This window comes from Chrysoperla carnea, chromosome 2 (assembly GCF_905475395.1).
Source record: "Chrysoperla carnea chromosome 2, inChrCarn1.1, whole genome shotgun sequence".
In the NCBI taxonomy this organism is placed as follows: Eukaryota; Metazoa; Arthropoda; class Insecta; order Neuroptera; family Chrysopidae; genus Chrysoperla; species Chrysoperla carnea.
This window is the reverse complement of record NC_058338.1, coordinates 26619190-26638401: the sequence shown is the minus strand read 5'-3', so window position 1 is coordinate 26638401 and position 19212 is coordinate 26619190. Positions and strand designations below refer to the sequence as shown.

Below are 19212 nucleotides of genomic sequence, written 5' to 3'. Positions count from 1 at the left end.
CGAGAATCATTTAGATTTTATTGGTTAACAGTGTTTTTTATTCAAATATGCCTTGCTTATTTAGGTTATGTACATTTTTTATTTGAAAATTCGATTATTGCTTTACATATTAACAAATCGTTTTAATCTTGTAATTAAAAAATTCATTTGCATGGTTAATATTATGTGAGAATTTTTGTAATTATCTGCTTTAGTATTTCTCTGAGTAAATTCAAAAATTTGGTTCTCTGCCCATATTATTAATGATTTACGACAAATCAAACTACAGGTATTTTTAAAAAGAAAATAAAGTAATTTTTTCAAGCTATGTGATTTTGTAAAACGGTTTTTATGTGAGTTTACAAGTAAACAATTCTAATTAACAAACTATAATTTTTTGAAATCGATGATGTTTGGATTTAAGCCAAATTTTCTGCTAATCAATTTGAATTGTAGAAAATTTTTTAAGATGGGTAATTTTTGTTTTAAATTAAAATGTATTTTTATAACTCCCACTTATGTAACTCCCATTATGGTAGTATAATAGTTTCACTTAAGTCAAGGTCAGTTAGTCCGCGAACTAATTAACATAGGAGTCAACATAACAGATGAACCATTCTTTAACGCATAAAAATTACCAGATAAAATTATAGTTTACCTTTAATTTTATTCCATAATAAATGTATAAACATATAAACTGCTGTAACTATATAATTTGTTCCATATCTTTGTTTGTTCCAAATTTCAAGGGTAATAATTAATATTCACACTATTGTCTGTTAATTTCTTAAATTGGTATCTAAAAGTTTCTAAAATAAATCTGAGAAATTTTGGCTTCTAAACACTAATTTTGGATCATTATTTCAGCTGCTATGTTAGTTTTACGCTGGCTATCATTTATATGCTTAATTCCGGTACCATGACTCCACATTCTTAAAATCTATTGGAGCTAGGTTAATTTTGATCACAAATTCGAAAAGTATGACACAAATTTAGTAGGATTACATACTTGGTTTATCAAAATTGGATAAAATTTGGATGTGATAGAACAAAATTAATTTTTTTTGGATTCTGATGACGTCATAAAGTTAAAAAATTCGATTTTTTTGATAACACAGGCAAATTGGATCCGATCTTATTGGAATTTTTTTTTGAAACCCACTAACTTTGGGTCATTCTTTTCAGCTATGATGTCAATTTTTCGCTAGCTATCACTTATGTGCTTAATTCCGGGACCAGGACCCAAATTCTTGAAACCTATTAGAGCTAGGTTAATTTTGATCTCAAATATGAAAAGTATGACAGAAAGTTAGTAGAATTATATACTCGGTTTGTCAAAATTGGATAAAATTTGGATGTGATAGAGCAAAATTAAATTTTTTGGATTTTGATGACGTCATAAAGTTAAAAAATTCGATTTTTTTGATAACACAGGCAAATTGGATCCGATCTTATTGGAATTTTTTTTGAAACCCACTAACTTTGGGTCATTCTTTTCAGCTATGATGTCAAATTTTCGCTAGCTATCACTTATGTGCTTAATTCCGGTACCATGACTCCACATTCTTAAAATCTATTGGAGCTAGGTTAATTTTGATCACAAATTCGAAAAGTATGACACAAATTTAGTAGGATTACATACTTGGTTTATCAAAATTGGATAAAATTTGGATGTGATAGAGCAAAATTAATTTTTTTTGGATTCTGATGACGTCATAAAGTTAAAAAATTCGATTTTTTTGATAACACAGGCAAATTGGATCCGATCTTATTGGAATTTTTTTTGAAACTCACTAACTTTTGGTCATTCTTTTCAGCTATGATGTCAAATTTTCGCTAGCTATCACTTATGTGCTTAATTTCGGGACCAGGACCCAATTTCTTGAAACCTATAAGAGCTAGGTTAATTTTGATCTCAAATATGAAAAGCATGACCCAAATTTAGTAGAATTACATACTTGGTTTGTCAAAATTGGGTAAAATTTGGATGTGATAGAGCAAAATTAAATTTTTTGGATTTTGATGGCGTCATAAAGTTAAAAATTCGATTTTTTTGATAACACAGGCAAATTGGATCCGATCTTATTGGATTTTTTTTTGAAACCCACTAATTTTGGGTCATGCTTTTTAGCTGCGATGATAGTTTTAAGCTGGCTATCACTTATATGCTTAATTCCGGGACCAGGACCTAAATTCTTGAAACCTATTAGAGCTAGGTTAATTTTGATACTTTTTGATACCTTTTAACAGCGAATATATTAATAATAATAAAAATTTTAATCAAATTTTGTGTGTATTACTCTGTATTATTTACTTTAATTATTATCAACAAAATTTCGATTAATTAACATATCGTTGTTATATTGAGGTACGTGTTATTAAGGTTGCACTGTAGTATGATTTTATAAAAAAATTTTCGAGGTTGCGCTTATTTGGCTCCTACACTAAGCGAATAGTTTAGAAAAATTTAATCTTGGTCAAAATCAATACTTCTGGCCAAATTCTTTATAATTAAGGTATAACATTTAATTCGTAGATTGAATACTTGAAGTCGCCGGGACGTTTACTTTTTTAGTAGAAGGAAATAATAAATTTCAAATGATATAAAATTATTCTTATTATGTCATTACAATTAAATAATTACTTACAAAAAAAAAAAATACAAGAATTCTACTTTTGTCAATGCCGTTTAATGAGTAAAGAAAGAAGATTAATAGACTAATTAACAAATAACAATAAAAGTAATTAAATAAAAAGTACTTAAATTGTATGTAAAAAATACAGAAATGAGTATACAGGGCTGGCTATTAAATGATTATTCAATCGTCGCAATTATTCAAATTAGACTATAATCGAATGATTTTCCATGTACTTATTACGCCAACTATCTACTGACAAAAGCTCAACCTTGGTCAATTTGTACATTTTAAAATTATTTTTGCTTGGGAAGACGAATTTTACTACATTTTTCGAATGGTAAACGTATAATGACTACTAGAAATCCTCCAAATCCAAATATCTCGCTCGGTAAAATATTGACTTTCTACACCTTTGCTTACTTATTATAAAAATTTTCATTTTATTTGTGACTCCAAAATACTGCGCTGACCTCTATAAGAGCATATAATTTGTTCGGAAGTTATCACGCGACAAAAGATTTGGACACATTCACAAAGAAAACAAAATAAAATTTATGATTAAGGACAACGTTGCACAAACACTTATAAAAATGAGTTTACAACAATATTTTTCGACAACTTTTGAGAAGAAAAATCAATAATTTCAGAATGAGAATTTAATGTTTAAAAAAATAAATGCAATAGATATTGTAACAATGTTAACCTTTGTGTAGGTGTGACTAAATAATACCTACAATATCTAATTAATTTAATTAACGCTAGTCACGATTTTCTCTCAGGGGTCATTCATAAACCACATACAGTGGTTTAAACAGGGACGAAAGTGTTTAATAAGGGTCTATTTCTGTTTACTTGGCGTTAAATAGAAGTTGTTATTCATCACTTTTGTTTGAGAATTATTTGTGGTTATATGCCAGCTCCGTCAAATTTTGATCGTGCGTTGGGTAGGTATTGCTGCTTCAAGTTTCAAGCCTTCCGTGATAATTATAAAAAATTTGGCCTTTTTTCATTTATGACGAAGCTACAGAGAGGCCGGGTACCTGCCCATCGAAAGTCCATATGCTGTTTTCTTCGGGAAAGGAGGTTAAAAATAAAGGCTATTAATTGGCTTATGATATATGAACGACCCTTTTTTGCTACCAATTTTGTATTCACGAACATGTATCCTTCAAAGTTCAAAACTAATTGAAATTATGCGATTGCCGACGATATGTTTTATACATTCTCAGCTACTCCGCGAGGATTACTTTCAAAGTGAAACAGTTCTCTTCCTTGAATTATGTAAGCTTTAGGCTTTTTTTAGAACTTTCGTCATACCCAAATTATAGAGAGTCGTTCAGTCGATAATTCAAAAGCCTGAGCTTAAGCTTTAACCTGACTCGATGTCGGATGCTTCAGATCCTTATTTTTAGACAATTTTTAATGGAAATTTGAAATTTTTTATGCCACCACCCCCTCCCCCGTTACATCCTGTCGGAGTCCTTAGTGAAAAAGTGTGTAACGAAAACTAAAAGCTTTTTTTTTTTTTTTAATACAGTAAAACCTGGATAAGCGAGAGTTCAAGGAAGCACAATCTCATTTTCGCTTATAGAGGTTTCTCACTAACCCGAGTTTCTCACTAATTCATGTTCATGGGTAGCATTTCTCTCTTACAGAAGTACGCAGCAACATCTCTCTTATAGAGGTACGCAGCAACAATAAGTCACAGCAAGTACGAATGAGGGAAAAACTCATGGACCTCTGTCTTACAGAGGTTTTTGTTTCTCGCTAATAGAGGTTTTGGGAGCTTAAAATGACGGGTCCTTGTTATTACACTCAATTATAGAGTTTTCTCACTTATCCAGTTCTCATTTACCCAGATTTGACTGTAATTATTTCTGAATAAAAAGTTTATTGACATTATACATGAACTATTCCTTGTTCAACTCGGTTTAGCAATGCTTTTAGTATGTATCTCAGTTGGATATTTATTATTTTTACAATTCGAAAATATGAAAAAATGGGTAGTTACTTTTCTTGAATTCTATTTATTGCTTCATAATGTCAGAGTGTATACTAGGAACTTGACTAGACCATGTAATAATACATATAAACATTAACATATTTACGAAGTGATTATTTAGTATTTAACCCTTTTTAGTTTTTTATTTATTACGAGCTGTAAATGTCAGTTAAACTGTAAAATAAAATTTATTTTTTAAAGAAAATCATATGAAACAATGTCTGCTAAATAAATTAAATATGAAATCATTTAAAATTGTTAGTATGTCATTAAAAGTATTGAAAATAAAGCATATTTCAATAAGAACGCAAGATATTAATTTTAAATAATGGTTTTTTGTGGTAGTAATGTCTATCATAACTAATAATAACACAAAAACAGAACATTAAATTATTAAATTAATATTATCTATAGATCGTTTACTGTTTTCACAAAATTGAGCAATTCTGCATCCCGAAGTTTTTTCGGGGATATTTGGGCGCAAAGTTGAAAAGAACCACAGTCCCGTTCAAAACGGTATGTATGATCCGCAAGACTCCGTTAGGAGAAGTAGTGTAAATCAGAAATAGTGTAAAATTTTGTTTGCACCTTCATTTATTCAATTGTATGTTCATTATACATATATTTACTAACGAAGCTTTTAAATGACAATTTCCAAAGCATAGAAGTAGGAGTGTCAAGTCAGACAACTTAATAAAACTGTTAAAAAGTTTCAGCTAATCGTAACAAAAATGTTATATACTATTTTTATTACTCAGATAATTTAAATTTTAAAAAATCTTGAGAAACCTTGAAAGTCAAATAAAAAAAATTATTAAATTTTATTTCCTTATTATAGATACAAAATTTTTTTTCAAAGTCTTGACACTAGTTATAAAGTAAATGATGCCTTCCTGAATTTAATAGATCAGGTCCTCATAGAATATTTGGCTCGTTTAGAGTGACCATTGAAGAATGAGGAAATATATAAAGTTTTATCGTTTAGATTCTTCAAAAAATTAAAACACGATATAATGATATGTCTGTTTTTTTTTCTCGGCTATATTTCAGGCATCTTCAGCAGCGCACCCATTAGTTCAAATAAAATGAAATTTGGTTTACTAGACAGTACGATGCTATAAAAGTACCGATTAATTTCAGTAATTTGGTTTAAAAATCGGTTTACAGTTTTTGGACGAAATCTTCCCTGAAAAGGAATCTGAATGGCCAATAAATGGTTTAATAATAAATCCCAGCTCAAACAGAACTTCTTGAGAGAGAAGAATTTCTTATAAGAAATCACAGAAACCGTAAATATACTAAATTCACAATTCGGTTAATAGTGATGAAAATGATTCCAAAGTTGTTACTCGGGGGTTTTGGGGATCGCTGAACTGGGCACCAGGTACCTCGGAGACCAAATCTGGCGCGATATTCGTTTTCAGTGACCCTAAAACCCCCCGTGTAACAAGTTTGGAATCATTTTCATCACTATTAACCGAATTGTGAATTTAGTATATTTACGGTTAATTTAAAATGCATATTAATTATGCTAAGGAATCGAATGCCGAAAACCGCTTTCAAATCCTTTTTTCCTTTCAAATTAAAGTTAATTTTTCAACAAGTTAGAGACGATTGTATATTAACAAAATTTTCTCTCTCTAGAAATCTAGAAATCATTCCGAATTCAACGACCTATCACACGTATTTTTGTCGCGATCACCATTTCTATACTTCACCATTTTAACTTGTTGCTTAGATTAGCAATTATCACCTTTGAGTACTTGAAGAATTCCACGATTATAAAGAGTAATTACACTATAAAAGTATTTAATATTAATTACTGTTGACGATTTAATAGTTCCAGGTAAATCAATTGCTTTTAAAAATGACTCATTATCAGCAAGCATTTTTAAAATTTATGTTGATAAATTTTATTAAGATTAAATGTGCAAAATAAATATGGGCATGGTCATAGTCAAAATATAAATATTTTTAATCTTATGTTATATTTATTAACATTATTCGACAGTTAATTTATTGTGTAGATATAACGTTTAACGCGGTATGTTTGGAAAAACTATATAATATTTATTTTTAAATTCTTTCCGGTCTGTTTTTACTAAAACAACAACTTTTTGTTTGTTTTATTAGTTTTTGTATTAAAGTTGTTCGTTTAAGATGAAACTGTAGTAAAATTCAAGTTTTTAACTATTTATAAACATTTAATTGCAGTATGTGTTTAAATTATAATTATACAGAGTGGTAAAAAGTTTTTTTGTGATATGTATTCTTTTAGTAAAGAATCCAGAAATTTTTTAAAATTAGTATTCGTAGTTTTATAGTCTACAGTACAGAAAGGGGGTATAGTTTTGTGATTAACACTCTTACGAAACTTGAGTGGCTGCATTTTATTGAGTGGCTTCATTTTAGTGTAACCTGCAACGTTTACATTTACGAAAATTTTGAAATTGGGTCTTTTTCAATATGGAAGACGGGAAACATGTCCATTATACGATCTATTGAAATATATGAACAATCATTTGTTTTTTTATTGAATGCAAGATAAATGAATGTAAAAAGAGAGAATAATAGTGGCCTAAAAAAATATTGGGCCGTTTGCCCAATAAAAATTTTTACTGAGTGACTTTTTACGAGTGCTACGCTCTCGTATTTGTATTCGTTGTGCAAATACGAAAATCGTAAATTGCTATTAAAGTTTGGCTTACTTCCTGTAATATTATTGTCATTTAACCTGGCCTGTGAGAGGTCAGGTTTGTTCTTACTTTCCACCTTACGTAGCAGTTTACACTGATATACTTCTCATAGCCAAGTTGGGAATGTTGAATTATTTGATTGAACTGGTAGTAATACAAAATTTCTCAAATACATTCATATTAAAGCTTCACATAAAAATTTCTGTTGTGATTAGCACCCTGTATCAAGCAAATGGAACTCAAACCCATAAAAAGTATGCGTAAAACTAAAAATTATATTTTATTATTAATTACTATTTATTGAAGACTACGTCATTATTTATTCTTGTACTTGTACCCCATAATTATTATTAACTTCTAATTGAAATATGTGTAGACTTTATATTAAGGAATTATTTTATCTAATAAAAATCAATCGGCTAATAAATTAATTTAATTTTTTTTTATTGATAGCAATCCTTCTAGTCTAGTTTTAATACTGTTGATTGACTGGTATGAACATTTTATTTATAATTTATATGAATTAGGTTTAAACTATTTCTTAAGATTGGCCTTTAAATAGTTTTACACCTTAAGTGTAGATAGTGAACCTGTTTAGTAAGTCGACGCTTGTTGTAAATAACGCCATAACGACGGTCCGTTGAGTGTAATTTATTTAAATTACGAGTTTTGGATTTAGTTTTCATTGCACAGCAAATTTTTATTTGGATATTCGTTATCATTTGCAAGTATTGAGAATGTAAACCTAAAAAGCTCGCACAGGAATGTTTGTACGCGAATCTTGCAGATAAATGGGCCAACTATCGAGTACTTTTATTGGATTTTTTGTAAAATAACTATAAGAAATTTTTTACACTTTCAAACACACATTTTTTCTCATCTCCCTGCAGAAAGTGTCAAGTTGCCGCTTTCTGTCTCCGTGAAAGAGAAAAATAGTATACACATCATGGGAGCAAGTAAAGAATGTCTCAGATCTCATGTTTGTCGCCCGAGACGAAGCCGAGGTCATGTGATCTGAGACATTCTTTACTTTTGCTCCATAGATGTGTTATTTACTATATTGGAAAATATTAAAAAATTAGAAAGTAAGCACTTTCGAATGACCGGCCGGAGAATTTTCGAATAAGCGGATACAATTGTTTGAAATTTCGGTAAAATTTGATGTATTTAAAATCAATCTTTAATATTATTATAGCTTTTCATCTCTAGAATTTTAAATTTTGCATGCAGCCAGTCGTGTCTCATGAACTGAAACTTCATTGATAACTCGAATTTTTTCAAATATTCTTGAATTCTCAATGATGAATGTTTATACTCATTGTTACCTAAAAGTGCAAAAACCTCGATAAGACGAATTTTTTATACAAAATATGAACTTTTTGAAATATTTTTAAGCTTATTGACTTTTGCGATAATTACTATGCACTGAATGAATAGACACCTTTTTGTGCCTTCAAAAGTTAAAAATATTATTTCAATATTATGTTAAAAATAGGTATTTGTATTGTATTTATAGAATCAAATTCCAGAGAAAATCTGATCCATAAAACATTAAAAAAGGCGTATTAATAACGATAAATATTTTAGTAATCCAAATATAATTAAAAATTAAAGTAAAATTAAATTAAAGTGTGAGTATTATAATAACAGGAAATGGGGTATTTGGGCATAAATAAACTAATTGAACTAGCTATTAGATGTAAATCCATGGCTTAATTAATGTTTAAGGCACTTTTTTTAAATTTACTATTTAAATTTCAAATGATATGTTTGAAGTGGCTTTATTTATTAACTGAAAAATAATAAATGTTTATTTTTTAGTTTTCAATGAAAATAGAAAAATAAACTTAGTTTAATCAATAAATTTATTCATTTTGTAGTTTTGGCACTTGAAAGCATATTTTTTATGTTCAAGTGATTGACATGATGTTGATTAAATATTAATTGCGTATGAAATAATTCCTGTAATAAAACGCATTTTTTGTAATTTATTATTTGAATAATTCGGCTACACTGAGTAATATATTTCAAACGAATACAAATATCTTGAAAATCATTTGACAACGGAACCCTAATTATAACCTATTACCATTTTAAAAACGTAGTTAATGGATTCTTTAGACTGAACAATAACTTAACAAATGTAAACTAGACGACTAATTTAGAACTAGATAAAAATTTAAAATTACCATTTAAATTGATTCTGTTTTTAACAGGCTTTTATTAGCTTAGCATGTATCTATGCAACGGAATTTTTGAACGTGATTTTCACCCATTTCAAAAGGTCGGATTGAATTGAAACTGCCCTCACTTATCAAGGACCAATGACAATACAATAATAAGTTTGTCCGATTTTCCTCATCAGGATCTTCAGTATTAACGGTTTTTTATGTATCTGAAAATGCTGAACTAAAATGCAGAAAATGAATAAAAACTGGCCATATACTAAGCGAAGTGGTACGAGAATCTTGCAAATGATTCCATATTTCCAAATATTTTGGCATCAAATTTTGACTTTTGATCTTTTGACTAATATGTAAAAATTAGTTTCAAAGCGTCGGACTTCAATACCCCAAAGTACTCATTTTTCATAATTTATTCATTTTTTACTAATTTTTAAAAAATTAGTTTTAAATGATTTCAAAAAACATACATTCAATAGGCTTTTTTTCCAAGATTCTGGACATAATCAAAAATTGGGGAGCAAAATTTGTTTCCTTACAGGGAAAAACAAAGCATTTTTGTTTTGAATGACTACATGTTTTTAATATATTAGATACTTTATGGAAATAAAATACTTATGCATCTTTTTATTGAGATATTAAATTAATGTTTACAATATTTTTCCAGTGACTAATGCAAACACTCTAAACACACTGTATTGTCGAAAATTTAAAAATAATTTTGGACTATAAAAATAAAAATAATAACACATTTCATATTTTGGAATAATATTGTAAACTTATTTATTGTTGTAAACTTTTTTTATGGTAAGACGAAATAAGCGTACAGTAAAGGCACCTTGATGTCGCCAATGTATAGACATTTTGTCTCGACTCTTTGATTCATTGTTATATATCGTATCGAACAGGAAATATTAAATAAAACTTGCGTATTAAAATAGTAGAATACTTTCTTGAAATAAAATATGTTTTTATTTTACTTTACAGATTATAAATAATGTATTGAAAAAGCAACCTTAAATTTAAAAAAAATGAATTTACAATATGGTTGGGTAAATTTACCGCCAGCTCCAGCCAACAGCTATGCATGGCATGGGCATGGCTATGGATGGATGTTAGATCCTTCCAAATGGACTGTACCAGATCCAAACGCTTATACAAAACATGGCTATAATCATAATGGCCCGGCCGAACCTGTACCTATTATTGAAGAAGCACCAATTGCAAAAACTGAAGTCAAATCTGTTGAACAGGTTGGTATATTGATTTTAAGATTCAATTTAAGTGTTTTATTCACCGACGAACCACAACTTGAATCACAACCCTGACATATCAAAGTTAACCACATGTTGATCTGATCGGTCCGGCAACATGTCCTCCAACATGATCGCTAACTAGTCTATAACTTAGATACACAACAATTGCCGATAGACATAGTCTTGTGTGTATTTATGTTATACAGTAACAGCATAATCTGAACTGTTTACAATTGTCTACACTTAGATGCATATTCCCAATAATATAAATATAGTGAAACCTGGTTAAGTGAGTTATAAAGGAACCTGCAAATTTGTCTAAATTTATCTCACAAAAACTAATTTAAGCATTTTTAATTCAATTTATCAAATTACTACAATAACTATATTATAATTTTATAATAAATATATGGAAAAAAAACATACCCATAAACTAATATTAACTGCCGTAAAACATTTCACTTTGACTAAATTAAGTTTTGAAAATGAATGCAAAAAAATTGATACCAAATAAAAATTATCGACAGTAAAAAAATAATTTTTTTATGGTCAAAATATTAATCTTATCAAATTCAAACTTCCGTTAGAAAAATAGAATTTGAATATTTTTAAATATTGTTCGGCAAATGTGTAAAAGATCATGCAATAGGAGGATCGAAAATCGTCAAATGGAGGGAATTAAAAGTTCCGAACGTCCGGCGTATCGATCAAAGCTGACTGGTCTTCAAATTCATCCGCTAGTGAGTCGTAGCAACGAACAAGGCGCGTCCCATTAGAGTCGTACCTGGTTGTCGAATACATATACCGACAACAAATATACTTTCATACAAGTATTTTGAAAATGCACAAAGCTAATTTTATCTACTAATTTCCTTATATTCTCAGCATTTATTATTTTTAATCAAAAAATTCAAGTGAGGTTCTTGATTTCATGCTACATAATCATATGATTTATATTAAAATATTATTTCCTTTCTATTATGCAATAAACGCACCGCACCAGGGCCATGCGCACGGGGTTCAAAATCTCTCGCTCTCCTTTGACCTCTCCACATAAATTTGACTAACAATATAGCCCTGTAAATGCATCTCTTTATTAAACGCATTTCCATTGACTAGTTAGTTTTTCAAGCTGATGCGACATTGCGGAAGTTAAGACTCGCGTCAGGCTCAACGCTGGAATGTACAGACTGATTCAGTTGAAGATTATCTCCGGGACACAACCTACATACACCGTACATTGATTTGTAATACATTTACAGGTGAATTTTTTAATCATCAAAATATTTTATCAAAGTTTGCTTGTATCTTTCCCAACAAAATGAAAATTTTAATGAAAACTCTTTCACTTAACTATTTGCATTCTTCAATTTCGCACGATGTTTTCCATGACATCTGGGTCGACGAAGTTATATTTGGACGAAAACGCATTGCCAGACAGGATGTCAAAAATTCACTGGAAACACTCGATATTTGTCTTTTCAAACGTCTTCCAAATGCTTCGCGTTCTGGTAATTTTACCTGTGACAACAGCGGCGAATGAACGCTCCTTTTCAACTTTGTGTCTTCTAAGAAACATATCCTAGATTGACAAATTCTTAAGATCGGTTAAATGGTTTAGCCTCGCTTAATATACGTCGCGGTGTAGAGGTTGACGGTATAATATGACTGAATATCCATTATGACGTAATAAAAATTTTCTCTTGCTCGAAAAGAGAGTTTCTTATAAGACTTTTGTTCATTATGTTAGGTCTTAAAGTCAATAAAAAGACTATGACCTAACATGATGAACAAAAGTTTGAAAGCCCCCTCCCCTTAGATGATCTAAGCACGGGCCTGCTCCGCACGATATCAAATTGTGTTTATTTAAATGTTTTCAATTTTTTCATTAAATATTGGAAATATGACGAATTCGGTAAACTAAAATTTTAATAATTTTAAAAAGTTCAAAAAATATTCTATTCTACAACTTTTTTAACATCCTTGATTGTATCTAGATTTATCAACAAGGTGGAGCAGCTGAAGCAAAAAGTTTAACACAAGATTTTCATCAATTACGAGATGAATGTTTACGGCGCAATATATTATTCGAAGATCCAGAATTTCCTCCAACAGATTCCTCATTATATTTCAGTAAACGACCTGATCGTTATTTTGAATGGAAACGACCTTCAGAAATAGCTGACGATCCTGCATTATTTGTGGAAGGATTTTCACGATTTGATGTACAGCAGGGTGAATTAGGTGATTGTTGGTTATTAGCAGCTGTAGCTAATTTAACATTAAGTAGAAAATTATTCTTTCAAATTGTACCCGATGACCAAGATTTTCAAGAAAATTATGCCGGAATATTTCATTTTAGGTATATATAAAAAATTTTGTTTAGTTATTTTCATTTATTCAGATCAAGCGTTATTTTTAATAATTTTTAGATTTTGGCAATATGGAAAATGGGTAGATGTGGTTATCGATGATCGATTACCAACTTATCGAGGTCAGTTAATATTTTTACATTCAGCTGAACCAAACGAATTTTGGAGTGCATTATTAGAAAAAGCCTACGCTAAGTAAGTTAAATCGACAAAATATTTTTCCTAGGGAGAGAGATATTTCAAAAAACATTCAACAAATCGAGTAATCATCAAACATTATCAATCCAACATAATTCAACCCAATTCGCAAAGCAAGATTACCACTTTTGTTTTGAAATATTTTTTTTCTTAATATTCAATTTTACCCTAATTTCGTAGATCTTTTGTATTACATAAATACGTATTTTGATTACCATGTACTCATCATTAGTATGAATTAGTTAATCGTAATTACTTTTATAGTTTATTTTTTATTTTATCCACAGGTCAAGATATGCCATCATAAACAATATTTTTTTATTTTCCAGATTACACGGATCCTATGAAGCATTGAAAGGTGGATCAACATGTGAGGCTATGGAAGATTTTACAGGCGGTGTCACTGAAATGTATGATTTACATGAAAGTCCTCCAAATTTATTTAAAATTTTATTAAAAGCTTATGAAAGAAATTCTTTAATGGGATGTTCAATTGAGGTAAAATTTACAATAGAATCAATCGTATGTAAAATAAGTTAATAATTTCACACGGATTTTTATTTTTTTAGCCGGATCCAAATGTATTAGAAGCAGAAACATCACAAGGTCTTATACGTGGACATGCTTACAGTATAACACGTGTTAGCTATGTCGATATTGAAACACCGAATACTGTTGGAAAAATACCATTAATTCGATTACGTAATCCATGGGGTAATGAAGCAGAATGGAACGGACCGTGGAGTGATAAGTATGTTAAAAAAAAAGTTGATATTTATTTCGATTGTCCATCGCCATATTCGGAAGAATATATTTCATTACTCTCATCATCATTAAATTCGAGATTACTTATTTCTTCCTCGACGTCAGTTATTGATTCTTGATATGAGGAACCTTCGGGACTTTCTTCTTCTTCCAAATATTCACCTGATTCAAATTGAATATTATCATGATAAATTGACAGATTAAATTAATAGTTAATTATTTTTAATTTTATAAGCGAAAAATTGTACCACCCAAATTTTTACATAAAAAATTTTCGGCAGCGGATCGTTTTCATTTACGAGGCCAGGAAGTTTTTGATTGAACTCACAAGCTTGAAATTGATGAATTTTTCGTTATTTTAACATGAAGATCATTTTTACCGACAATCAAAAATTGTCCGGGCCCTGTGAAAGAGAACATACCGTTACTGCTAATTTTGTTTTGTAAAAAAAAGGTATAAGGAACATATACAAATTCTCAACGATGAGGTAATCACAAAATTTTGCCCTATTTGCATAGATTAATACCTTGTTCATCGATGATTTCTTTTAAAATATCACGTTCGTCATCTGTAACAGTTTTCTTATTAAGCCTTATTAAATTTGGCAATATACGCAATATTTGTACACGTATACTATAATGACTTTCGCCACCATAATCAGTTTCTTCTTCTTCGACATTCTCTTGTGGCATACATGGATTATCAATACATATCAATGTTTTTAAGTTTGGTAAGCAACGTAATTTTTGAAATCGCTGAACTTTTTTAATATTATTTTCACGTACATTAATATATTCCATTTTTTTCATTGTGGATGCAAAACCACGTATACGCGTTAAACGATTTTTCCTCAAGTGTAATATACGTAAATTTGGACATCCGGATAAATCAACGATCACTTTAATTTTATTATCAGCTAAATATAATGAATCTAATCGTGTAAAATGCAATGGATGTAATGTACTTATTGCATTACTTTTTACATCTAAGACACGTAAATTTGGTACATCGGTAGGATTTAATTCTGTTATATCCACTATTTGATTATTACTTAATTCTAAGCACTCCAATAGCGGATGGCATATTCCTGTTGGAGTTGATATCATATTGTCTTTAAGTGTTAGTACCTAAAAATAAAGATTATTAAATTGTAAAACTATTCACTTCATTATACCGCTAACTATTCACTTCAGTTAAATGGTGAAACGGATATCTAAAATTGTACGTCTAAAGCCCAGGACTAATTAAATTTTATGTTAAACTCAATATCGAATATAATTTTTACCTGTAAATATTTCAAGGTTCCAAAATTTGGATCATCAATTAAATTTTGGTCGCATTGTATACTCAATAAGAACGGTAATTCTGTTAAACATTTTAAATTTTGTGACACTAAACGATTTCCTGATACATTCACAAATAAGATATGCTTAAACTCTGATATAATTGATATGTCAGTTAAATAACGATTTTTTGCTGACATTAATAAATACGCATAACGCAAACCACTTGACTCTTTTCCAAGTAATTTTAAACATTGCGATGCTTCATCAAATTGTAATGGGTGAAATTTTGATGAATACGTTGATGGAGCTTCTCCAGCTTCTTCGTAAAAATTTTCTTGAGAACCTGAATAACTCATTATGAAAGTTTAAAATCAAAATAACAAGTGGTTTATTTGCTTTTGAAAATTTGAACCGTCAATTATATTTATTTATTTGTACCTTCCAAAATTGTTTTTTAGTTTCCAGAGCATTCTAAATCTATTCAAAAGCTTAATAGTAAAGTAAGGGAGCTAAAGCTGTGATACTTGATCCAACCAACTGTGGTTTTAACAGAACCAATAACAAGCTAATAGTGTTGATTTGGAGAAAAGAGCAATATATGAATCCTTTGTCGTAGATTTGGCTACAAGATATCCGACTGATTGACTATGTGATTCCTACATTCACATGGAATGCCTTCGTTGAATTTGGTTTATCTAGTAAAACTCTAACCGAAATTAGCCTAAAATTCTTAAGGATTCAATCCGTATCCTAAACACTCATTTACATAAATAAACTTATAGGGAAAAGATAAATTACATAGTGCCGTCTGATTCAGAAAACTGGCCTGGTTAGTCAAAAGACGGCTCCGTCTCATTGTCGAGTAGAACTCCATCTCTCTCTCTTTTGATCTATACATGCTACAAAGTTATTTAAATCATCAAACACAATTGCATGATTGTTATGTTATGTTAAATTGATCAATTATTATTTAAACTGTTAAAAAAATTTTTTCTAAATTCATTTAACAATTTAATTTCCTTTTAAGATCCCCAGAATGGAGGTTTATACCTGAACACGTTAAAGAAGAATTAGGTTTAACATTTGATGATGATGGTGAATTTTGGATGTCTTATAAAGATTTTCAAAAGTTTTTCGATCGTTTAGAAATTTGTAATTTATCACCTGACTCCTTAACAGAAGAAGATGTAGAATTGGGTAAAAAGAAATGGGAAATGAGTGTGTTCGAAGGTGATTGGGTGCGTGGCGTTACCGCTGGAGGATGCAGAAATTATTTGGGTATGAATATGATATTAGTTATTCTTTTAAACAAAAATTAAATGATTTTTTTTATTTGTAGAAACATTTTCTCATAATCCCCAGTATCGAATAACTTTAACAGAAGTCGATGATGATGATGACGAAAATAAATGTACGGTAATTGTTGCTCTAATGCAGAAAAATCGACGTGCATTACGTAACCGTGGTGAAGATTGTTTAACAATTGGATTTGCTATATATTATGTAAGTTTTTATTCATATTTCCTTTCATAAATAGTAATTATATAAATATTTAAAAAAAAATCATACTTGTTATTTGTAGCAATTTTAAGCTGTTTATTTTAAGAACAACTTAAACCCATAAACCTGTGCTCAAAGTTGATTTTGGCACAAGGCTTCAAAAGATGCTATTAGGGGGTCGTAAATGTCACGATTTGTCTAGTCAAGAGGACAGAATGAGTATTTACCTCATGTGACATTCATTATATAATTTTAATTACGAATATACAGTCCTTAGTCACCATTTAATGAGCTTTGTCGTATTAAAATGGCTTCCATAGACATCAATTTAAGTTTAAAAATCCATTCTAATATGAACTTATTTTTTCTTTTGTTTTAGCTATCAAATCCTGATATTTTACCAAAGCCTTTAGATATTAATTTTTTTAAATATAATGCATCTGTAGCTCGTTCTCCTTCCTTTATAAACTTACGTGAAGTTAGTTGTCGATTCAAATTACCACCAGGAACTTATTGTATTGTGCCTTCAACATTCGAGCCCAATGAAGAGGCTGAATTTTTATTACGTGTATTCTCTGAAAATAAAAATAACATGGTGTAAGTTATTTAAAATTTCTATTAAAATTTTCTCTTTCTCAATAAAATTTCTGTTTAAATAATTATAAAATTTGTTATTAAAAAAAAAAAAAAAAAAACAAATTAGTCCGCTTATGATTAATAATAATAAAGATGTTTATTAAGCTATAATGATCATAAGTTTAAAACAAAAGTTGTAGTTAAAGTAATTATGAATATTTTACTTTTTTGTGCGAGTATTAAAATTAAACTCTGCGGTAAAATACACTAATTATAAGCGTGTTTTAAACCTTATCTTAAATTATACCAATTTTTTTCAGAGAAAATGATGAAGAAGTAGGAACATGCGATATAGATGATCGTGTAAGTATCACCAAGTTTATTAAAAAAAACAGTATTTTTACTCGATCATAATTTTTATCTAAACAATAGTAATAAAATTCAAGAAAATGCAATTTTCAGATGTTCAAACACTTAGTAGTTTTAGATGGAGATGTTTATAGTGATTCACACATTTCTTTTTAAATTATTAAAGAAAATAGTTGATCACTATCTTAATGTAAATAAAAAGGCATAAATTAAAATCTGCTTCTTGTAAAATTGGAACAAAATCTTTAGTGACAGAATTTAATAATATTTAAACATCTTAAACTCAAATTATTTAATTAACACAATTCACATATAATTTAGAATAGATTAATGCACTTAATTTGCATCGAATGAATTACGAGATTTTTAATTTATTAAAATATCTAAATTTATGGTTTAAAACGATAAATAAGAAGTGCTGGTTTACATTTATAGGAAAACACAATAATGACTAATGTTACGAAATTTCAAATAAAAAATTGATATCTGTAAAAATTGATAAGTTCGTATCGTAGGTTATTACACCAAAATTATTTATGTTAACTAGTCGTTCTTTATAAGAACCAAGAAATTTAGAGTACCTAATTCTTGTACTCACCGCGCTATAGCCTCTTAAGAAGCGTGAAAAAGATTTGGCTCTATTTTTTCGGTAAATATCAAAATTAATCAATTTTAGTAAACATTTGTTAAAACTTATATTTAACGTGAAGAAAGATGAAAAATCTTTCTTAACTACCTGCGATAGATAGTTGGCTTGGTGAACACCAGATATAGGCGTTCGCAAATTTTTGATTATTATATAAACGAGCTCAAAATTTACAATTTAAGTCCATAACGGCTCGTGCGTACATAAACAAATGCAAAAATCGTTTCGAATCTTTCTGATAGAATAACAAAAACAGATATTCGCGAAATTGAAGTTTGCCCTGGCTATCGAAAACTTCCCGAGCCGCCCACTTATAAGAATTTTCATAGAAATGAAAGTTGGAGGGCTAAGCATAATTAAGTCACACATCAATTTCTAGGGGGGTACTTATCAATGGCAATCAATGTATGGGCACCGGAACTATTTGTTAGATAGAGTTAAAATAGTGTTTTTTTGTTTTTATTAAAAAAAAATTAATGAATTAATTGTGATCGATATTCTTATTAATAAGTAATATTATTAAAAATTTTATTATATTTAATCGCATGAACTCAAACTTAAATATAACAATTAATATCTATGAATTAACTTAATAATTACTACTTTTAATTAATAATTTCTAATATTCATTCTATGTACTATGTATATACCTACTTCTGATGTCCTTGATTATAAATAATACTACATACTCAAACAAATAAAAACACATCATGCCACTAATATGCACATTTAATTGGATAATTA

General features: G+C 29.2%; 1 protein-coding gene across 6 annotated transcripts in view; it reads left to right on the top strand.

The window, feature by feature from the left end:
* The window catches only part of LOC123293598 (calpain-B-like), a 29432-nt gene that overhangs the window by 231 nt on the left and 9989 nt on the right, over positions 1-19212 (top strand). For 5 of the 6 annotated variants that reach the window (XM_044874473.1, XM_044874470.1, XM_044874475.1 and 2 more), the window contains exons 2-10: positions 10487-10752; positions 12753-13117; positions 13188-13322; positions 13655-13823; positions 13895-14076; positions 16405-16655; positions 16717-16880; positions 17257-17474; positions 17774-17816. In XM_044874473.1, coding sequence (XP_044730408.1) covers positions 10531-10752; positions 12753-13117; positions 13188-13322; positions 13655-13823; positions 13895-14076; positions 16405-16655; positions 16717-16880; positions 17257-17474; positions 17774-17816 — 1749 coding nt within the window. In that variant the 5' untranslated portion in view covers positions 10487-10530. Of the gene's footprint in view, positions 1-6637; positions 6665-10486; positions 10753-12752; positions 13118-13187; positions 13323-13654; positions 13824-13894; positions 14077-16404; positions 16656-16716; positions 16881-17256; positions 17475-17773; positions 17817-19212 lie in introns of those variants that run through there. The other variant, XM_044874471.1, reaches the window with a different exon arrangement.